This window comes from Catharus ustulatus, chromosome 2 (assembly GCF_009819885.2).
Source record: "Catharus ustulatus isolate bCatUst1 chromosome 2, bCatUst1.pri.v2, whole genome shotgun sequence".
Classification (NCBI taxonomy): Eukaryota; Metazoa; Chordata; class Aves; order Passeriformes; family Turdidae; genus Catharus; species Catharus ustulatus.
Window position 1 is genome coordinate 16,239,409 of NC_046222.1, and position 18,402 is coordinate 16,257,810.

An 18,402-nucleotide genomic window follows, 5' to 3' on the forward strand; every position below is an offset into this window, starting at 1 on the left:
TGGAGCTGGGCAAGCTGGGCTGGGAAACTGGGCACACTGAGCTGATGGAGCTGGGCTGGGAAACTGGGCACACTGAGCTGATGGAGCTGAGCGAGCTGAGCTGGGGAAGTGGGAGCACTGAGCTGATAGAGCTTGGGGAAGTGGACTGGGGAACTGGGAGTACTGTGCGGGCCCCAGTCTGCGTGCAGAAATGCCCATTTCTGACACCCTCCCCCACACTCCTGGGTCTTTCCCAGCTCCCTGGCTCCCAATCCTTATTTCTGCTCCACCATCCCACACCTGCCAGCAGTGTGCCGAGCTAAATCCAGGAATCAGTAATTCAGGCAATACACCTAAGTCTTCTTAAAAAAAAAAAATCTTAAAATGCATCTTCTTGGCAGCTCTGTTTAATCCCGGAGTTTGTGGGACCATGTGGAAGCACAGGAGTGATGGTGGTATGGCACTGGGCAAAGAGCTGTGTGTGCGTGCGAGTACATGTGTGAGTACATGTGTGTGCCCGTGCGCATCCATGCATGTGCAGGTGTGTCTATGTGTGACGTGCGATGTTTGTTTGGTGTGTGCGTGGTGTTTGGTGTCTGATGTGTGCGTGTGGTGTTTGATGTGTGTGTTTGATGTGTGTGGTGTTTGATGTGCGTGCGCGCCCCTGCCCGCCCCCTGCCGGCCCGCCACCCACTTCCCTGCATGTCCCGCAGCCGACGCTGGTTTCCCGGCATGCTCCGGGAAGGCCGCGCCGCCGGTGCCTCCTGGGGGTTGTAGTCCGCAGCGGAGAAAAAGCGGGCCGCAGGGCGCTGTGGGGACTATATCTCCCGGCATGCCTTGCGCGCCCCCGCATCACACTCCGCCGGCCGGCAACCGCCATCTTGGTCCACCGGCCTCAGCGACGGGGGGGGGTAAGGTGCGAGCGGCGCAGCGGGAGGAGCGAGAGGACTATGCTGGCCTCTCTGGCGTTCCGTCCGCTGCCACAGGGGCTAGCGCGGCTCCTCCGAGCGCGGCCATGGTGGTCGCCGTCACGTGCGACCTACGGGACTGCGGCGGCGGCTGCGGCTGAGGGGGCCGGGGCCGCCCGACCGCGGCTGCTCCCGGTATTTGCCGCCAGGGGGCGCCGTGAGCTCGCGCCGCCGCCAAGAGCGAGGCTGCCATGGCGGATCGCTGCCTGCAGGGGGCGACAGCAGGGCCTGGGGGGGAGAGCCCCGGTGGGGGGGCCGGTCCCCGGGGGCTCTCCGGTAGCTGCTCCGCCAGGCCCCGCTTTACCTGTGGGGCCAGGCCCAGGGCGCTCTCCCGTGGTTAACAGGCCAGGCCTAAAGGCGGCCACCACAGCGGAGAGGCCGGGGCTGCCTGTTCCAGACCTGGTCCCAATGCAGCCCTCCCGGGCACCTGCCACCGGTGTGGCCGGCACTGGCTGCCTTGTGCCAGGAACACCGTCCAGCCTCATGGCATCCCTCAGAGAGCCGACGCCATGGCCCTCAGGTGCAGAGCAGCGCTGCTGTCATGCGGGAGACCCCGGCGGGCATCAGAGCGGAGCTGGGAGCTGCTCCCCGGGAGCAGGGCTGCCTGCCCTCATCGCTGCGCTGGCTTACTGCTACCTGCAGGACCGCCTGTCCAAGGGTGATTATCGCTGCTGGGCCGCCCCTGGGGCGGGAGGAGTGGGATGCAGGACAGAGAGTGCTGTGCGCTTTGGGAGGGGATGTGGGGTCCCTCGTTGGGGATGGAACCTGCCTGCTGACTGCTCTCCAGGGAAAGGGTTATCCTTAATGCTTCAGTGCATAAAGGGACTCCAAGAGAGCTAGAGGGACTTTGGACATGGGTCTGGAGAGACAGGATAAGGGGGAATGGTTGCCCACTCACTGGCTTCTTTTAACCCTGAGGGCATGCTTGATGGAATACTGGGAAGGAATTCTTGCCTGTGAGGTTTGGTGAGGCCCTGGCACAGGTTGCCCAGAGAAGCTGTGGCTCCTCTGTCCCTTGGACGTGTTCGACAAGGCTGGGAGCAACGTGGTCTGATAGAAGGAGTCCCTCCTCATGGCAGAGAGGTGGAATGAGATAAGCTGTAAAGTCCCTCCCAACCCAAACAGTCCCTTATCCCATCTCCCAGAGCCGAGTGCTGCTCTTCCCTTCTCTAGCCAGGGGGTGTCATTCTGGCTCTGTGGTAGGAACGCTGCTGTGTTGTCTGGAAACCTCTGGCTGAGGCTGACGCCTTGGGGTGACAGTGTCCACTGCCTTGGGATGCCTGCTGCATCCCACAGCCCCCTGTTCTCAGGGTGTGTGATGGGGGGCTGGAGTCAGTCACCAAGACAGCAAGGAGTTTTTAGGTAACCTGCTCACAGGAACAGGCTCTTGCTCACTGGGGTGGGCAGTGAGAGCTCTGAGCAGCAGCAGCCCCTGCACATTCCAGGTTGGGATGGCCATGTATGTCCTCCATGCTAACTCCCTCTCCCTTCTTTCTGCATTTCAGAGGATGCCCTTCTGGAAGCTGCAAGGATTAACAACGTTTCAGAAGTCAAGAGGTGAGCAGGGTTCTGAGACGTGAGAGAAGTGTGCCAAGGGCTGGGAAGGCAGGAAAACCCCATCAGCACATGGAGAAGAAAGGGACTGGCTGCTCCCAGCCCCCATAGGGTGCTCCCCTCACCCTCTCAGATCCAGAATGGGTGGGGAGAGATGGGGAGCACTGTTACTTGTTGAGTAGGAGGTGGATTGCAGATCCTTGTGCTGAGAGAGGACAGTGCAAGGCCGTACTGTGCAGATGTGGATGTACCCCCATAAGTGACACCCTGCAGAGGCTCAATTGTTGGGATCTGTCTCTGAACAAACAGCCCTTGTGGGTTACTCAACCTGAGCCAGGGGTTCTCCAAGGCCTTTTTCCCACAAGGAGCACAGGAGAGAGCTCCACCCACCCAGGGAAGTCAGGGAAGTGAATGGTTGTGTGACCAAAGATACAGCTGTTAGGGAGTGGAGCATCTCCAGAGCCTGTGTCCCATGGCAGCAGGCTTTTTGTCACAGTTGGTTGTGCCTGCCCCGTTGGGGTGGTGCCAGGGCACCTTTCAGGTGCATGTGGCAGCATTACATTCCCTGAGGTGGTACCAAAGAGCCAGTTTCTCAGGCTCAACATGTGATTAGTCCCCAGAAGGCATGTTCTTTCTGCAGCCAAAACTCCAGGGGGGACTCAAAGGTTCCCAGGATGGTTTGTGAGCAGCAGTACCATGTCTCTGACCAATTGCTGCACCCAATGCTGGGGACAAGGTCTGAGACCGTGGGAAGAAAGCAATTCTCCCCTAAACTGGGAAGAGAAGTGTGAGAACCTTGGAGCTGCTTCTTGAACATGATCCTGGCACTCCTACCTGTTCTCTCTCAGAATGCCACAATTCTCCCAGGTCCCAAGTGCTGCCCTCAGCCAGTATGGAATTCAGACTTTTTGGCAGCCTGGCAGCCTGTGTAGGATGGGAAGAGGTAGTGCTGCTGTTCTGTGTACACCACACACGTGTTTCTGTCTCTGGCTGAGATCACCCACCCAGCAGAGGCACCTGGGGAGGCAGGAGCTGCTGTCCCTGTGGAGAAGAAAAGGGAAGAAAAGGATAAGTGAGGAAGAGGAGAGGGGGAGGAGACTCTTGCCTGCAGCCAGGGGATGTTCCATCCAGTTTCCAGGATCTTGGATGAAGCAGCCTGGCTCTGCTGTACCCCAGGGCTGAGATCTGGCCTAGATCAAGGGCCAAAGAGGATATTGGTGTGCAGCTAATTGGCACATGTGTTCTGCTGCTTGTAATTGCAGGAAGCTGCTGTTTAGGGATGTCTGGGTGATTTGTGGGCCTGGTCAGGCAGAACAGCAAGAGGGATGCTCTGTGTTCCAGCTGGTCAGGGCAGGGCTGGTGGCTGTACACCATCCTGCTGGGCTGCACGTCTACTGCTTCTCCCGGTTTTTTTTGTGCTCTGCCACGGAATCACAGAATCATTTGGGTTGGAAAAGCCCTCTGAGATAATTTAGTCCAACCATTCCCCCAGCACTGCCAAGCCCACCACTAAACCTGTCTCCAAGTGCAACGTCTTCATGTCTGTTAAACCCCTCCAGGGATGAGAACTCCACCACTGCCCTGAACAGCTTGTGCCAGGGCTTGGTGACCTTTTCCATGAACAAATTTTCCCAAACATCCAGCCTGCACCTCCCATAGCACAACTTGAGGCTGTTTCATCTCATCCTGTCATTGTTACCTGTGAGAATAGCCTGACCCCCACCTGGCTACACCCTTCTTTCAGAGAGTTGTACAGAGTGAGAAGGGTCCCTCCGAGCCTCCATTTCTCCAGGCTGAGTTACCCCAGCTCCCTCAGCCACTCCTCATCAGCCCCTTTTGTCCAGACCGTTCAGCAGCTCCACTGTCCTTCTCTGGACACACTCCAGGACCTCAAAGTCTTTCTGCACTGCATACAGGATTGGAGATACTTAATCCATGCTCAGTGCAAAGGAATAAGGATCTGCCTTGGGCTTGCTGGCCACACTGTAGCTGATACAAGTCAGGGTACCATTTGCATTCTTGCCCACTTGGGCACACCTGGCTTATGTTCAGCCATCCCCAGGGCCTTTCCTGCTGTGCACTTTCAGCCACTCTGCTCCCAGCCTGTGTGTCTGCACAGGGTTATGGTGACCCAGGTACAGGACCCAGCACTTGACCTTACTGAACCTCATACAGTGGCCTCAACCCATGGAGCCAGCCTGTCCAGATCCCTCTGCAAAGGCTCTCCAGGGCCTTCCTTCCCATCCTGTTCCCTGTGGGGCAGGCAGCCCTCCCACTGTTTGAAGCTTTGTGCCTAACTCTGCTTGGCACGTGCTCTTTGCTTGTGCAAAAACCATCAGTGGTGAAAGCTACTGACTCGCCCTGCTGCAGGCAGTTTCAGCCTCAAACATGGTGAAGGGACTGGAGCATCCCTCTTACAAGGAAAGGCTGAGGGAGATGAGGCTGTTCAGCCTGCAGAAGAGATGATTTGAGAGGGGAACTCATCTTTGCCTGCCAGTGTCTGCAGGGAGGTTGTCAGAGGATTGACCAGGTTCTGCTCGATAGTGCCCAGCAGTGAGACAAGAGGCATCAGGAGTAACTGGTGCACAGGAAGTTCCATCTCAGTATGAGAAAGAACTTTGTACTGTGAGTTTGTCAGAGGACTGGAACAGCCTGCCCAGAGAGTCTGTGGAATCTTCTTCCTTGGGGATATTCAAATCCCACCTGGACACAATCCTGTCCAGCCTGCTCTGGGTGAACTTGCTGAAGGAGAAAGTTGGACAAGGTGATCTCCAGAAGTTGCTTCCCACTCCAGCCACTCCCTAATTCCATGAATCGCTTTGCAACAAGCTTCCACAGCTCAGGATTGCCAGAGCTACTGCAGGCTGACAGAGAAGACACAAACAGTCTTGCCTTCAATGCTCTGTCCACCTGCACGAGGTAAAGTCCAAACTGAGCCTTGATGGGGCAGGAGTGTGACAATCCAGCTGGGCATCCATCCATGGAACATGACCTGTCCTCCCGCCATACTGCTGTCCCCTGGGGTGTCAGGAGAGGGGAGGCTGTGCTGGTATTTCTTGTACAGCTTCAGGCTGGTTTGAAGTGGAATACTGACCTTTTCCAAGTGCCTTCTTCAGCTGACAGCTGGTCATGGCCCTCTGCACATGAGAACATCAGAATACATTTACAATCTTTTAGTCTGAAGTGTAGAAAATGGCCATGTGAGAGAGGGTGACATGTACCAAGAAAATCATGAGATCCTACCTGAAGTACTTATTCTAGCTCTGGGGCCCTCATCATATGAACGCTGTAGAGCTGCTGGAGTGAGCCCAGAGGAGGTCATGGAGATGCTCTAAGGGCTGGAGCCCCTCTGCTCTAGAGACAGGCTGGGAGAGCTGGGGCTGTTTACCTGAAGAAGGGAAAGTTCTGGAAAGAACTTGAAGCCCCTGCCAGTGCCTGAAGGGGCTCCATGACAGCTGAAGAGCGACTGACTCCGAGGGCATGGAGTGACAGGACAAGGGGGGATGGCTTCAAACTGATGGAAGGCAGAGTTAGATGAAATACTGGGCAGAAATTCTTCGCTGTGAGGGTGGTTAGGCCCTGGCACAGGCTGGCTAAGGAGGCTGTGGCTGCCCCATCCCTGGAAGTGTTCAAGCCCAGGTTGGACAGGTCTTGGAGCAACCGGGTCAAGTGGAAGGTGTCCCTTACCTTGGCAGAGGGGGTTAGAACTAGCTGAACTTTAAGGTTTCTCCCAACCCAAACCATTCCATGATTCTGTCATTATTCCAAGCAGTGATTTTTAACTCTCAGAAGGAACAGGCCTTTTAGGCATAGCAGACACAACTCACTGGAATACAAGTGTGTATTGCTGCAGGAGGAACGCATACCCACAGGCTGAATCAGCCCCTCTGCTGTAGGTTTCCCTCTACTGTCTGGCTTCTCTGCTCTTCCAGCCAAGTTTTCTCATCTTTAACCACTTGTTCAATGCAGGGAACCAGGCTGAATTCTTCACTGAGCTGAAAGAACATGGTAGCTTCTGAGAACATCCCTTTTGGAGCATGTGGCAAACCAGCTCTTCCCTCCAAGCCGTTCGTGCTGTTAGCCTACACAAAAGATAATGCCTAATTGATGTAGATAGTTTAATTTCTCTCACCCTCAGTTGTTCTGTGCATTTGGAGGGAAAGCAAGAAGCAAAGGCAGAAAAAAATGCCCACCTCAATCCCACTTGTGTTGATATTCAGTACTTATATTGATTCTTTGTGTTCCAGTTTTGTTTCTTAGTAAAGCCACCCCAAAAGCACAGGCTTCCAGCAGTTTTCTCACCAGATAACCATGATGGAACAGTGTTTTCCTCAGCCCTGTGCAACTGTGACTCATGGAGACAGAGCATGTGTCAGATGCGTGTTACCAGCTTCATTCCTAACAGCAGGAGCCACTCAGATCTGTGTGCAGTGAGATCTGGAGCTGACCAGGTGCTCTCCTACTCTCACAGGGATCCTGTCAGACATGGCAGTGGGGCAGGAAGCTCCTGCTGCTCAGTTGCTGCAGCTGAGTCTGCTCTCCCCAAGCTGATTTTTTAGGTGGAAGTGATACAGAAACAGCTAAGTTAGGTTTGATTGCCCCAAACAGTGATCTCTCAATTTTCAAGCAGCATCACTCATCTTGGCTCTGAGTCATCGCAGTTCTGCCTCCTCCAGACTGTGCTTGTCTCTTCTCCTTTGTTTGCAAGCAGCACAGCTCACTGAGCACAACTTCCCCCATCCCTGTCTCTGGAAGTGTTCAAGGCCAGGTTGGACAGGCTTGGAGCAGATGACCTATTGGAAGGTGTTCCTGCCCACGGGAGTGGGTAGAAACAAGATGGTCTTTAAAATCTCTCCCAGCTGTAACCCTTCCAATTCTCTCCAGTTTGAGGGGTGGACTGGGGGTACTTTTGTTTGCTCCTGGCTCAAGGGTTCGTTAAAGAATTCAGAGACTGCATTTGAATTCAGAGAATAGGTAAAAAATCCCTCTGTAGTGAGTCAGGCTTTGCATGCAGGTCATTGAAAGGCACTGTATGGAGGAGGTGGGCCTTTATGGGACCTGGTATCTCATGCTGTACCTGTTGAAGCGTTTTCTCTCACAGGATAATTGTGAGTGTCATGACTGAGGCTTGAGGGATACCTGAATGCTTTGCAGGGTGAGCAGAAGAGTCATGTTGGCTCCTGGAGCATAATGGCCTCTGGCCACTAGCCATCATGTACCTTATCTCAGTGCTGAACAGCTGTGACACATCTTCAGCAGTGGTAGTGTGGGCAAGTTGGAGACAGGATTGGGAGATGATTTATAATTACATTTATTTCCATTGCTCTGTGTTTATATAAAGTTGAGCCTGCATTTGTCTGTGTGTATCTGAGTTACAGAGTCCTAGAGTTTTTAGAATAAAAAGACATTTATTTATGTAAGTGTCCCCTTTAGTCTTTTCTCCTAAATACCACATAACCCAGGACTGGGTTTCAGTGGAAGTTTTGTTACTGGTTATTGAGTTTGATTTGGCCAGTGGGTCTGGGAATTCAGAGCAGGTACAACAGCCCAGATTTCTTCATGTTGGCAATGAAGTATTGGGGGAGATTTGTGTGTGCTGTGCTTTCCCGTACTAGATAGTTGGAAATCTGCCCTTTTTTATTTGCTTCTTGGTGTATTTTGGCCTCCCAGGATTGTTTGAGTTTGCACACCGAGTCATAGAGCAGTGTCTCTGCAGTTGGCACCGAGACAGGCGATCTCGTGCTTCTTTCCAAAAAAGCTTTAAAGCCCCTAAATCCCAGTTCCCTCTCTCTGGAAGCAGACACCAACACACCTGGATGCATGGGAGCTTCTGTGTGTCTGGAATACATCTGGGAACCATCACAGGGTTAATTCCAGTTAGTGGAGATGTTTATCAGCAGGGCTGAGTGCAGGACAGCCTCCTGAGCAGCTCTGGGTTTGGAGGAGAAGCAGTCCACCAGCTGTGGCCTGTACAACCAGGGGAGCAATTATTCCACTTTCCTCACAGCTCAGGAGTTAGGGGACACCTTGGAAGATGTCAGGCAGCAGGTTAAAAACATGCCAAGTGCTTGCTTGCACAGCACATGAACCGTGAATGTTGGTGGATGTGAAGGAGTGTGACACTTGAGTTCAGACCTGCGCAGAGTGAGTCGAGCAGGTAGCACATGCCACCTCCAGTGGAAATGGACTGTCAGAAGTTAGGGTATTATGCTCAAATTCCTGTGCAAACAGCGAGGACTCATCTCCCACTACACTGCTGGCCTCTGCCACAGCAGGCCAGCAGGCTGGTAGGATAATTTTCTGGCACACAGCTCAGCTGTTGCTTTGGCTGACTGAATTGGGGCTGCTCCATGTAAGGTTTCACATTCTCTTCCAAACCTGCTGATGCCAACTGTCAAATCACAGAAGGATTTGGATTGGAGGGGACTTTGAGGCTCATCCAGTTCCAGCCCCCTGCCATGGGCAGGGACATCTTTCACTAATCCAGGTTGCTCCTAAAGCCCTGTCCAGCCTGGTTTGAACACTTACAGACACGGGGCAGCTACAGCTACTCACATGTCTATATTAGCCTTTTCATGCTTGGCTTATACCTCCTTTTCTTTCCCCACTCTGTGTGCTCTCACTCGTGGTGGTTTTGCCCACCCTTTGTGCCCCCAGACTGCTCTCCTCTAGGAGTTTGCTTTACTTCCTGAAACTTGGATTTATAAGACCTTCCCTTTGATTTTGAAAATTTATTTCCAGGAGTTTCTCCTTGGCCACTGGCCCCTCTGCATGGCCTGTTTGTGCTGTCAGGGCTAGGGTTACTAGGATTCCTCCAGGATTCCCCACGTCCTGGGAGCAGCTTTCCTGCCTTGAGAGCTGCAGAAAAATTCTGTTCCTCTCCCCCTTCCCTTCCCTTCCCTTCCCTTCCCTTCCTTCCCTTCCCTTCCCTTCCCTTCCCTTCCCTTCCCTTCCCTTCCCTTCCCTTCCCTTCCCTTCCCTTCCCTTCCCTTCCCTTCCCTTCCCTTCCCTTCCCTTCCCTTCCCTTCCCTTCCCTTCCCTTCCCTTCCCTTCCCTTCCCTTCCCCACAAAGTACTGGTCCATAAATTTTCATGGAGCACCATGGTGTGTTCCTGGCCATGCAAAGATGGTAAGGAGTGCCAAACAGCCATGAGCTCTCTCCAAGAAGGCAGCAACTGCATCAAAGGGTTTTGAGCAGCTCGCTGTGTCCTCCCGTCCAAGCAGATCCTTTCCCTGGCCTCTAGCAGGGATTGTGCTTTCATGTTCCAAGATATTGTTCGGTTGGGATGTTTTTCTTTCCCCCTTCTTCTGCAAAGCAGAGGGCAGTTCCCAAGAGGGTGAGCACATCTGAGAGTGTCCCCTACTCCGCAGTTAAACAGTGACATATTGGGACAGGGCTGGGGGAAGTGTTTAAGAGGCTGAGAGAAACAGAAGCTATTGTTGTTGCAAAAGTTCAAGTTTCCAGCTTCCTCTTCCTCCACCTGTCAGGAGGGAGCGCTGGGCATGCTCCCGGCACTGAGCACAAACTCAAACATGCCCTCTGGGCTCAGCAGTGTCACCGAGTCAGTCACCCAGAACCCCAGTGGCGGGGTGAATAGAAGGCACATCTGTCCGAGGGCAGTGGGGGGAGAAGGCTCATCGCTGCCGACGTGGGCTCTTTATCTCCTCTGCGGGGATCAAAGTGCTGGAGCCTTGGGAGCTGCTGTCTCGAGGTAAAATAGGGCATATGCACAAAGCAGTGGGTGCTGCTCTGCCCAGATTCCTCCAGCAAATTCCAGAGCAGACAGTGATGTTCATAGAATCAGGGAATCACAAAGTGGTTTGGGTTGGAAAAGACTTTAAGGTTCACCCAGGTCCAACTCTCTGCCATGGACAGAACACCTTTCACTAGACCAGGTTGCTTCAAGCCCCATCCAACTTGTCCTTGAACATATACAGGGATGAAGTAGACGTGGCTTCCCTGGGCAGCCTATGCCAGGGCCTCACCACTGTCACAGGGAAAAAATCTCCCTAATAATTCAATCTAAACCTGCTATCTGTCAGCTTTCTGCCCTAAAACCATTTTTTAAAAACCCACAAACAAATAGAAAGAAAAGTTTAATTGAAATCCCTGAAATATGAGTACTTCCCCAATCAGAAATAGCACCAGCTCTGACTCAAGCCTCTTCTCCTGACCGGGTCTTATATAGCAGAATCCCAGAAGAGTTTGTGTTGGAAGAGACCTTTAAAGGTCATCCAGTCCAACTCCTGCCATGGGCAGGGACATCTTGGTGGCACCACTGCAGTCAAGGAACAGTTTGTCATTTGAGAAACCCTGGAAATGGCGCTAATAGAGCTGTATCCATGTGAGAAACTCCTTAGGAGGTGAGTGTCCTGGATCTTACTTGGTTAAAATGTGGATAAACATCCTAAACATTGATCAGAGGATTTTATTTAATTAAAATAAAATACTCCTGCTGGTAAATACATTTGGCTGTCTGGGATCTGAGCAGTGGTCGTGGCTTTATCGATTGTCATATCATTAAATCAGGCGGAGAAAATATAAATGATGGGCCTGAAGACCCTGAACATAAAGTTCAGTTGTCTGAAAATCTGTTAAGTTGCTGAGCATCTTGCAATGATTTAACAAAAAAAAAAAAAGAAAAAAAAGGCAATCCAGCTCCTAAATGAAATGTCAATGCATATTATGGTAGATGATGTGATACAAGTAATTCTCTCACTGGGCTCAGTGATGTGGCATTCCAGATGCTTATGATGATCTAGATTCCTGAACGGAAAACTACTTGACTGATCCTAATACCTTTGCTCCAAACCTGCAACCTGATCCCACAGGAGAGGCTCCAGCATCCTTCCTGTTGGATGCACGATGATAAAACTGGTTTGACTGCCGGACTAGGATGTTTTTAATTTTTATTTTTTTTAAAGAATGAAGAAAAATCATTATTCATATGTTCTTCCAGTACAGTCTGTAGAGACAAAAGATTTTCAGCGAGTTCATAGGTATTTTGCAGTGGCTCTGAAGTGCCTTGAGAATTCTAAAATCACAGGATGGTAGAATGGCTTTGGTTGGAAGGGACCTTAAAGATCATCTAGTCCCAGCCCCTTTGCCATGGACCTCCCACTAGACCAGGCTTCTCCAAGACCTGTCCAACCTGGCTTTAGACACTTCCAGAGTTGGGGCAGCCACAGTTTCTCTGGGCAACCTGTGCCAAGGTGTCACCAACTTCATAGGGAATAATTTCCCAACATCCAATGTAAATCTCTCATCTTTCAGTTTAAAACATCATCTTTTTATTTTAAATAAGGGTTGATGTCCTGCCCTTTGTCTCAAAGGGAGATGCTGAGGAGTTACACTGCAGGTCCCATTTATGAGAAAACAAATGTAACAGGAAAAGGGGGTTGACTTCATACTAACATGATGCAGGATTAGATTGTATATTGAGAAGAAATGTCCATCCATGTGGCTGCCCCATCCCTGAAAGTGTTCAAGGACAGGTTGGATGGGGCTTGGAACAACCTGGTCTTGTGGGAGGTGTCCTTGTCCATGGCAAAGGGGAGGGCCATGACAGTGAGGTTGGAACTGGATCATCTTCAAGGTCACTTCCAGTCGAAACCCTCCCATGAAATGTTAAAACTCATGACAGAATAAATTAAGACTGGCCCTTTGCAGCACAGCAGCCCAGTGGCTGACAGAAGGTGACCAGGATGGTCTCTCTGCCCCTTTAATGTAAAATTATGTAAATACCATGGTCAGGTGCAAATGGGCCTGATACTTTGCAAAACTACATTAATTAAACTCTACTGAGGATGTTGATCAGTGGTTGGTGTTGGGCTTTAAGGTATTTATTGCCTGGCAAAAATTCCCAGCCTGGAGGGGTTTGTGTGCCTCCATCCTGGCATAGCTGATGCATTCTTACCTGCAGTTTTGATGTTGGGATTACCTTGCCCCTTCTGGGTTCCTCTTTCAGGCTCCCTCTCCCTTGTCATCAAGATACCTTTATTTCCTGGATTTTCTGTGGCTATTAGGCTGTCACAGTGACATACTGTAGGAAGGGAGTGATGTGAATGTTACTGCTTTCAAAGGACTTCCAAATGGCCAAGTAAATGAAATGCAGAAATAACCTGGGCATGTTAGTCCACACCACTCTGAGAGACAAGTGGAAGGGGGTCACAGTGGGAAAGGATTTTTGGAAGCAGTTGGGTGAGTCAGGGGGAGACAGTAAGATCTCTGCCGTTGCAGCATCCTGACCAGCATCCTGAGCTCTGGTGCTGGTGGGAATGGCTCTGTAGGGTGTGGGGGAGCTGGGTATGGAGTTAGTTCCTGCAGTGGCAGCGAGCAGTTTTGCAACTGAGGGAGCAACTCCGTGTGCCTGTGCAGAGAACACGGCACACATGGTGACACAGATGGAGCTGTGGTGTAGATTTCTCCCGCAGGCAGTGTCCTTCCAGCTGGAGCAGGTGATGGTGTGACCAGCAGTGGCCATAGGTCTGAGTCAGGCTACCTTATCTCTGTTGTGAGTGCAAACACCTCTGTAAGTGGAGCTGCAAAGAGAGCTGATCTCTGCAGATAGCAATCTGCTATCGCTTGTGTGGCTGGGCACATCCGGCCTCACCAGGGCAGAAAGCTTTGTGGCTGCTGCACAGGGATATTTCTCCTTTCAGCATTCTGTTGTCTGAGAGTGCTCTTCAGGCAGCAGAACTGGCAGCACCAGCTCTTAGCATTCACTTGCAGGAATGTGGTGCTGGCAGAAGGAGAAACCATAAGGATATTTTCACAAATTCTTCATAGAAAGGGTTGTCCAGCCCTGGCACAGGCTACCCAGGGCAGTGGTGGAATCTCCATCCCTGGAGGGATTTAATAGACGTGTGGATGTAGCACTTGGGTGCATGGATTAGTGGTGAGCTTGCCAGTGTTGGGGTTGGTCTCAATGGTCTCAGAGGGGCTTTTCCAACCCAAATGATTCCATAATTCTATTCCATACGCTGCGTGAGGACCAAAGCTGCTCTTGTATAACTCCCCAGATGAGTTTACTGGGGCACTGCATAGTGCAGGAGTTACAGTGTTAGCCTTGTGCAGGGCTGTGTAGATCCAAACCCCCATAAGACTGTGGGTGAATCATCCCTGCTCTCCATCATGCTGCTGGGTGCTTCTTCAGGTATTAAACTGCATAGAAAAAAGAAATAAAAATTGGATCTGGTATGGATTCTGTGTGAAAATTTGTTGCTCAAATATCAAACTTCTTTGGACCAAGGTCCTGTTGTTGACCAACCAGGTAGTTCATTACCATTAAACTTTAAATTGTAACCATGGTAAAGAGAGCATAAACCTTCTGTTGGTGCTGTGATCATTTACAGTGGTCACAGCCTCCTGAATCACAGTTGGGAGCAACAAATGAAGGCTGCCAGTTATGAGTCTAGTCTTTCAACTATTAGGTTTCTGTCCAAGTGTGTGATGAACAGTTCAGAGCATCCAGAACCACAGCACTAGAATACAGGCTTTTTATTCAAATTATGTTTGTCTGGCTGGTTTCTCCAGTCAGTGGGGTGAACTGCATTCAGCTGTGTTCAAGATACCAGCCAAAGTTCAGGCAGTGGAATTGCTAGTTGGAAATAACTTTAGGATTATCATACCATATATCATAGCATTGAAGGGTTTGGTTGGGAGGGAGCTTCAGGACTATCTAGTTCCAACTCTTCTGCCATGGGCAGGGATACCTTCCACTAGACCAGGGTGCCAGAAGCCCTGGCCAACCTGGTATTGGACTCTCCCAGGGATCAGACAGCCACAGCTTCTTTGGGCAACCTTTGCCAGAGCCTCTACACCCTCACATCCAAGAATTTCATCCTGATATCCCATCTAACCCTGCCCTCTCTCAGTGGGAAGCCATTCCCCCTTGTCCTGTCACTCCAGGCCCTTGTCCAAAGTCCACTCCAGGTCTTTTGGAGCCCCTGTAGGCACTGGCAGGGGCTCTTAAGTTTTCCCTGGAACCTTCTCTTACTCAGGTTGGACACCCCGGGTGTCTCAGTGTATGAGTGTCTGTTCCTTGGGATAAATTTCTAGTGAAACCACTATGAAAGTTTCCAGTGAGGTGGAGGAAGGTTGGCAAGACACCCTGGGTGTAGCTGTTAGTGTTCCCTGAACCAGCATTCCTGCTTTCGTTATTTTTTTTCTCAGCTGTATCATTTATCTCCTTTTCACTCATTCCATCCCAGCACTCTTAACCAGCTGACAGTGTTGCCACCAGAGCAGACCAAAACATTTGGAAAGGCTGAGTTCAGATGTGTACCTCTCCAAGTCCTTAAAGAGGTGATCTGACCTGATCAGTGCATGCAAGCAGTCACGCCTGACTTTGATTTCCTTGCCTGGGATTCTGGGTGGAATTTCAAGACTTCAAGTGTGGTGCTTGCACAGGTGGAACATGGCTGTTGTGTTCACTTGTGTCTCTCCCAGCAGGGAATTTAATGATAGTGCTTCCCTGTTATACTTGTGTGGAGAATGCACTGTGCAGGGACAGCCTCAGACAGAAAATAAGATGGAAAAGCCCTTGTGAAAAGGGAGAAGAATAAACCAAGGGGCAGAGAAATTATTGCCATCACCTGGATGTTTGTTTAAGTTTGGTCACCTTTGAGAACTGCATTGAATCAACTTCATGCTGGGTCTTCTGGGCTGTGCTAGAGCAGGTGCCTGCACAGTAAAACATTCTGCTTTCCCTCATTAGCTCCAGGATGCTTGGGGTGCTCTCTTCATATCTGTTTCCTGACCACATCTCTCCTCTTTCCAGGTTGTTGGAAGAAGGTGCAGATGTGAACACAAGGCACAAACTTGGCTGGACAGCTCTCATGGTGGCAGCCATCAGCAGGAACTCCAGGTATGTGCATCTCACATTGTGGTGACTCACTTCAACCTTTTCCTGAAGTCATATTGAGCTCTGTAGAGGTTTTCCATAAAATTTGGGATGTATTGTGGAGCTTAACCCAAAGGAGCTTGTCACTCTCCTTATGCCCAGTATGTGGTGTGACAGATCAGGTCAGGCTGCTCCCCAGTCCCACAGATGTGACAGCTGAGCTGATGGTGCCCTTCCACAGCAGCTCTCAGGTTTTGGCCATGGATGAGCCCATACCTGTGTGGCTCGTGGTGTCGTTGCCGTGGGTACCCCACCAGGCAAAATTGCTCCTGTAAGAACTGTCCCATCCCTTCTCACTGGTGAGGCTGTAGCTGGGGCTGAATACTGTGCCTTTGCTCCACAGTTCCCATGATGATCACTCTGGCTTCTTGTAACCTTTTAAAGACACTCCTAAATATATTCAGTCTACAACTAAATTCAATTAGGGTTTTTTTTATTTAGGGAAAAAAAAAGAGAAAAAGAAATCCAATTTTGGAAAATGTGGGACAGACGGGAGAATGAGCTTTGATGTTACAACCTCTCAGGGATGCTTTACTTAGTCACAAGTTCATAAGCAAAAAAGCTTAATTACTTGGGAAAACACAGGATTAAAGCAGTGCACAAAGGCTGAATATCCGCTCTCGGGTGACACTATTCCAATCCATGTGCTGAGTTCGTGTGTGGTGCAAACTTTGATGTGTGCTATGACAAGCTGAAAGTCGTGACCTCCTCAGGGAGCTCCTTAAAACAGGCCCAGAGGTGGGGGCTTGCTAATGTTTGTTTAACTTTGATGTCCAAGCAGCAACGGGCCCTCTTATTTGCCTGTCCACGAAGGGATGGGCTTGGGAGCCTCCCACCTTTCCCAGTGGACAATGGTCAGCAGCAGAGTGTGACGACTGTTGACCATTCCGAGTGACTGGTGAAGCAGAACAGGACTTCCCGAGTTGCAAAGGCTAAGGGGAGACAGGGAGAAAGGCTGTTCATGGGACAATAATTACCTAAAATCAGGCCTAAAATCAAGTGGAAATGCTAATGAAAACATCTTGACAGTAAAAAATTTGTGGACCCCAGGCTGGTCCCTGCTGAGAGGACAGAGCGATTGCCACATCCTTGTTTGTTGTGTACCTGGCCAAAAGAAAAAAAGGTTTGGCTGTTTTGTAAATTCTGTTTAATTTTCCCACATTTTAGATTAATACTGACTTAAAGTGAAAATTAAGAAAACCTGGAATACCTGAAGCTCAGTAGAACTTGTCTCTATATAGCAGAAGCATAATTAAATACTGTTGGACTTGAAGGTCTTTTCCCATCTTTGTGATTCTGATTCTGTCCTTCTTGGAAGCAAATATAAATGCAAACCAGACTTACTCTGTATGTACCAGCTCCAGCATTGTGCCAGACAACATTTTGGACCTTGGTCCTGTTTATAGAATTGTAATGTCCACAGTGCAAAGTGGGAAATGCATTGAGCTGGAACATGACCCACAGAGAGTTTGAAAGGGTTTGCTAATGGACCTAGTCCACAAGGTGAACTGTGTAACTGAAACTAGATGCTCTGGTCAGGGTGTACTGTGGAAGGGAAGAGTCAGAGGCACAAGGATGCAGGTTGGTTTTGTTTGTAGAGTGTGGTCCCTCTGTAAAAGGTCATGCTCTAAATCTGCTTTCTCCAGCCACTGCAGCTGATCTCAGAATCAGAACCACGGGTTGGAAGGGCCCTGGAAGATCATCTACTTCCACCCCTTTGCCCTGAGCAGGAACACCTCCCATTAGACCAGGTTGCTCCAGGTTGCTTGAATCCCTGGCTTTCAGGGATGGGGCTGCCACAGCTTCTCTGGGCAACCTGTGCCTGGTCCTTACCATGTTCTCAAGGTAGAATTGCTTCCCTATATTCTATCTAACTTCTAACCCTCTGGCAGTGTGAAGCCATCCCCTCCTTGTCCAATTGCCTGTGTCATCCACACAGTGTGATGGATTTGAAGTTGTTAGGGCTTTTGGTCCTTAACCCCTCAGGCCAGCAGCCTCTGGAGAGGTGAGTTGGGCTATTCCTGGCTCAAGAGATGGCTGAGGTGCAGCCAGCTGAGCTCCAGGTCCAGCTCACAGGACCTACAGGTACTGTTTGCCTGCGAAAAGATCAAGGTCATTGAAATGTTTAACTTAACGGCTCTCTCACCACTTCCTCTTTTACGGCTGCTGATACCTGCACAGGTTCCTCAGCATGGTTCTGAAGGGCTGGGATACTGGGAACTGAGATGAGTTCAGTAAGGAACTGGGAAATGAGACGAGTTTTCAGCTAAGAAAAAAGAAGCCTTCACCCTCAGATTACTGGCTTTCCAAAGGTGTTTTTCTGAGAAGAATGGCGTTTTCAGTCTCTGCTGTGCATTGGAGATTTCTGTGACCTGTCCTTTAGCTTTGTCATGTTTCCCAATTTCCACAGCCCTCACTCTTCCAATTAGACAGCCTCAGTCCATCTGTTTAATTTAATTCCAGAGGCACTGCTTTAATGATTTCTGTCAGTTGCCATCAGCTACAAGATGAAATCCAGTGTGCTGGAAGGCAAGTTTGGGGTCCATCTTTTCTCTTTACAGCAAAACAATCATCATCTTCTTCCTCTTGGAAATGTCTTATATCCAAAATGTGGGGAGGCATTAATAAGCATTCTGCAATATTGCCATGGATAGGTCTCCAAGAGGAGGCTGGTGTCTGCCTAGGAGGGGAGATGCAGCAGTGGATCTAATGGAGATGGACATTCAGGGTTCCTTTTTCACATGAGACAGAGTCAACGTCCAAATTCTTTGGCTCCATGATTATACAGGTTGTAACTGGGTCGTGGGCTACAGACATATCAACTGTGACCATGTTTACAGCAGCAAAGTTTTATACTGTAATTCCCATTGCTGCGGAAATTACCGGAGCATTGGCATATTTTTAGTATTCAAGCTTTAATTAAATGCATGCTCAGAGCTTTGTGGGTTTTGTGCATTTGTTAAAATATGCAATAAAGCTATCATGAATGAAACCCC

At 50.2% G+C, this 18,402-nt stretch overlaps 1 protein-coding gene across 1 annotated transcript in view; it reads left to right on the top strand.

Moving 5' to 3' along the window:
* The first annotated feature begins 853 nt into the window (after window positions 1-853).
* The window catches only part of CLPB (caseinolytic mitochondrial matrix peptidase chaperone subunit B), a 70,080-nt gene continuing 52,531 nt past the window's right edge, over window positions 854-18,402 (top strand). The window contains exons 1-3 of the mRNA XM_033051178.2: window positions 854-1,605; window positions 2,453-2,504; window positions 15,284-15,370. Of these exons, the coding sequence (XP_032907069.1) occupies window positions 930-1,605; window positions 2,453-2,504; window positions 15,284-15,370 (815 nt within the window). The 5' untranslated portion in view covers window positions 854-929. The remainder of the gene's footprint in view (window positions 1,606-2,452; window positions 2,505-15,283; window positions 15,371-18,402) is intronic.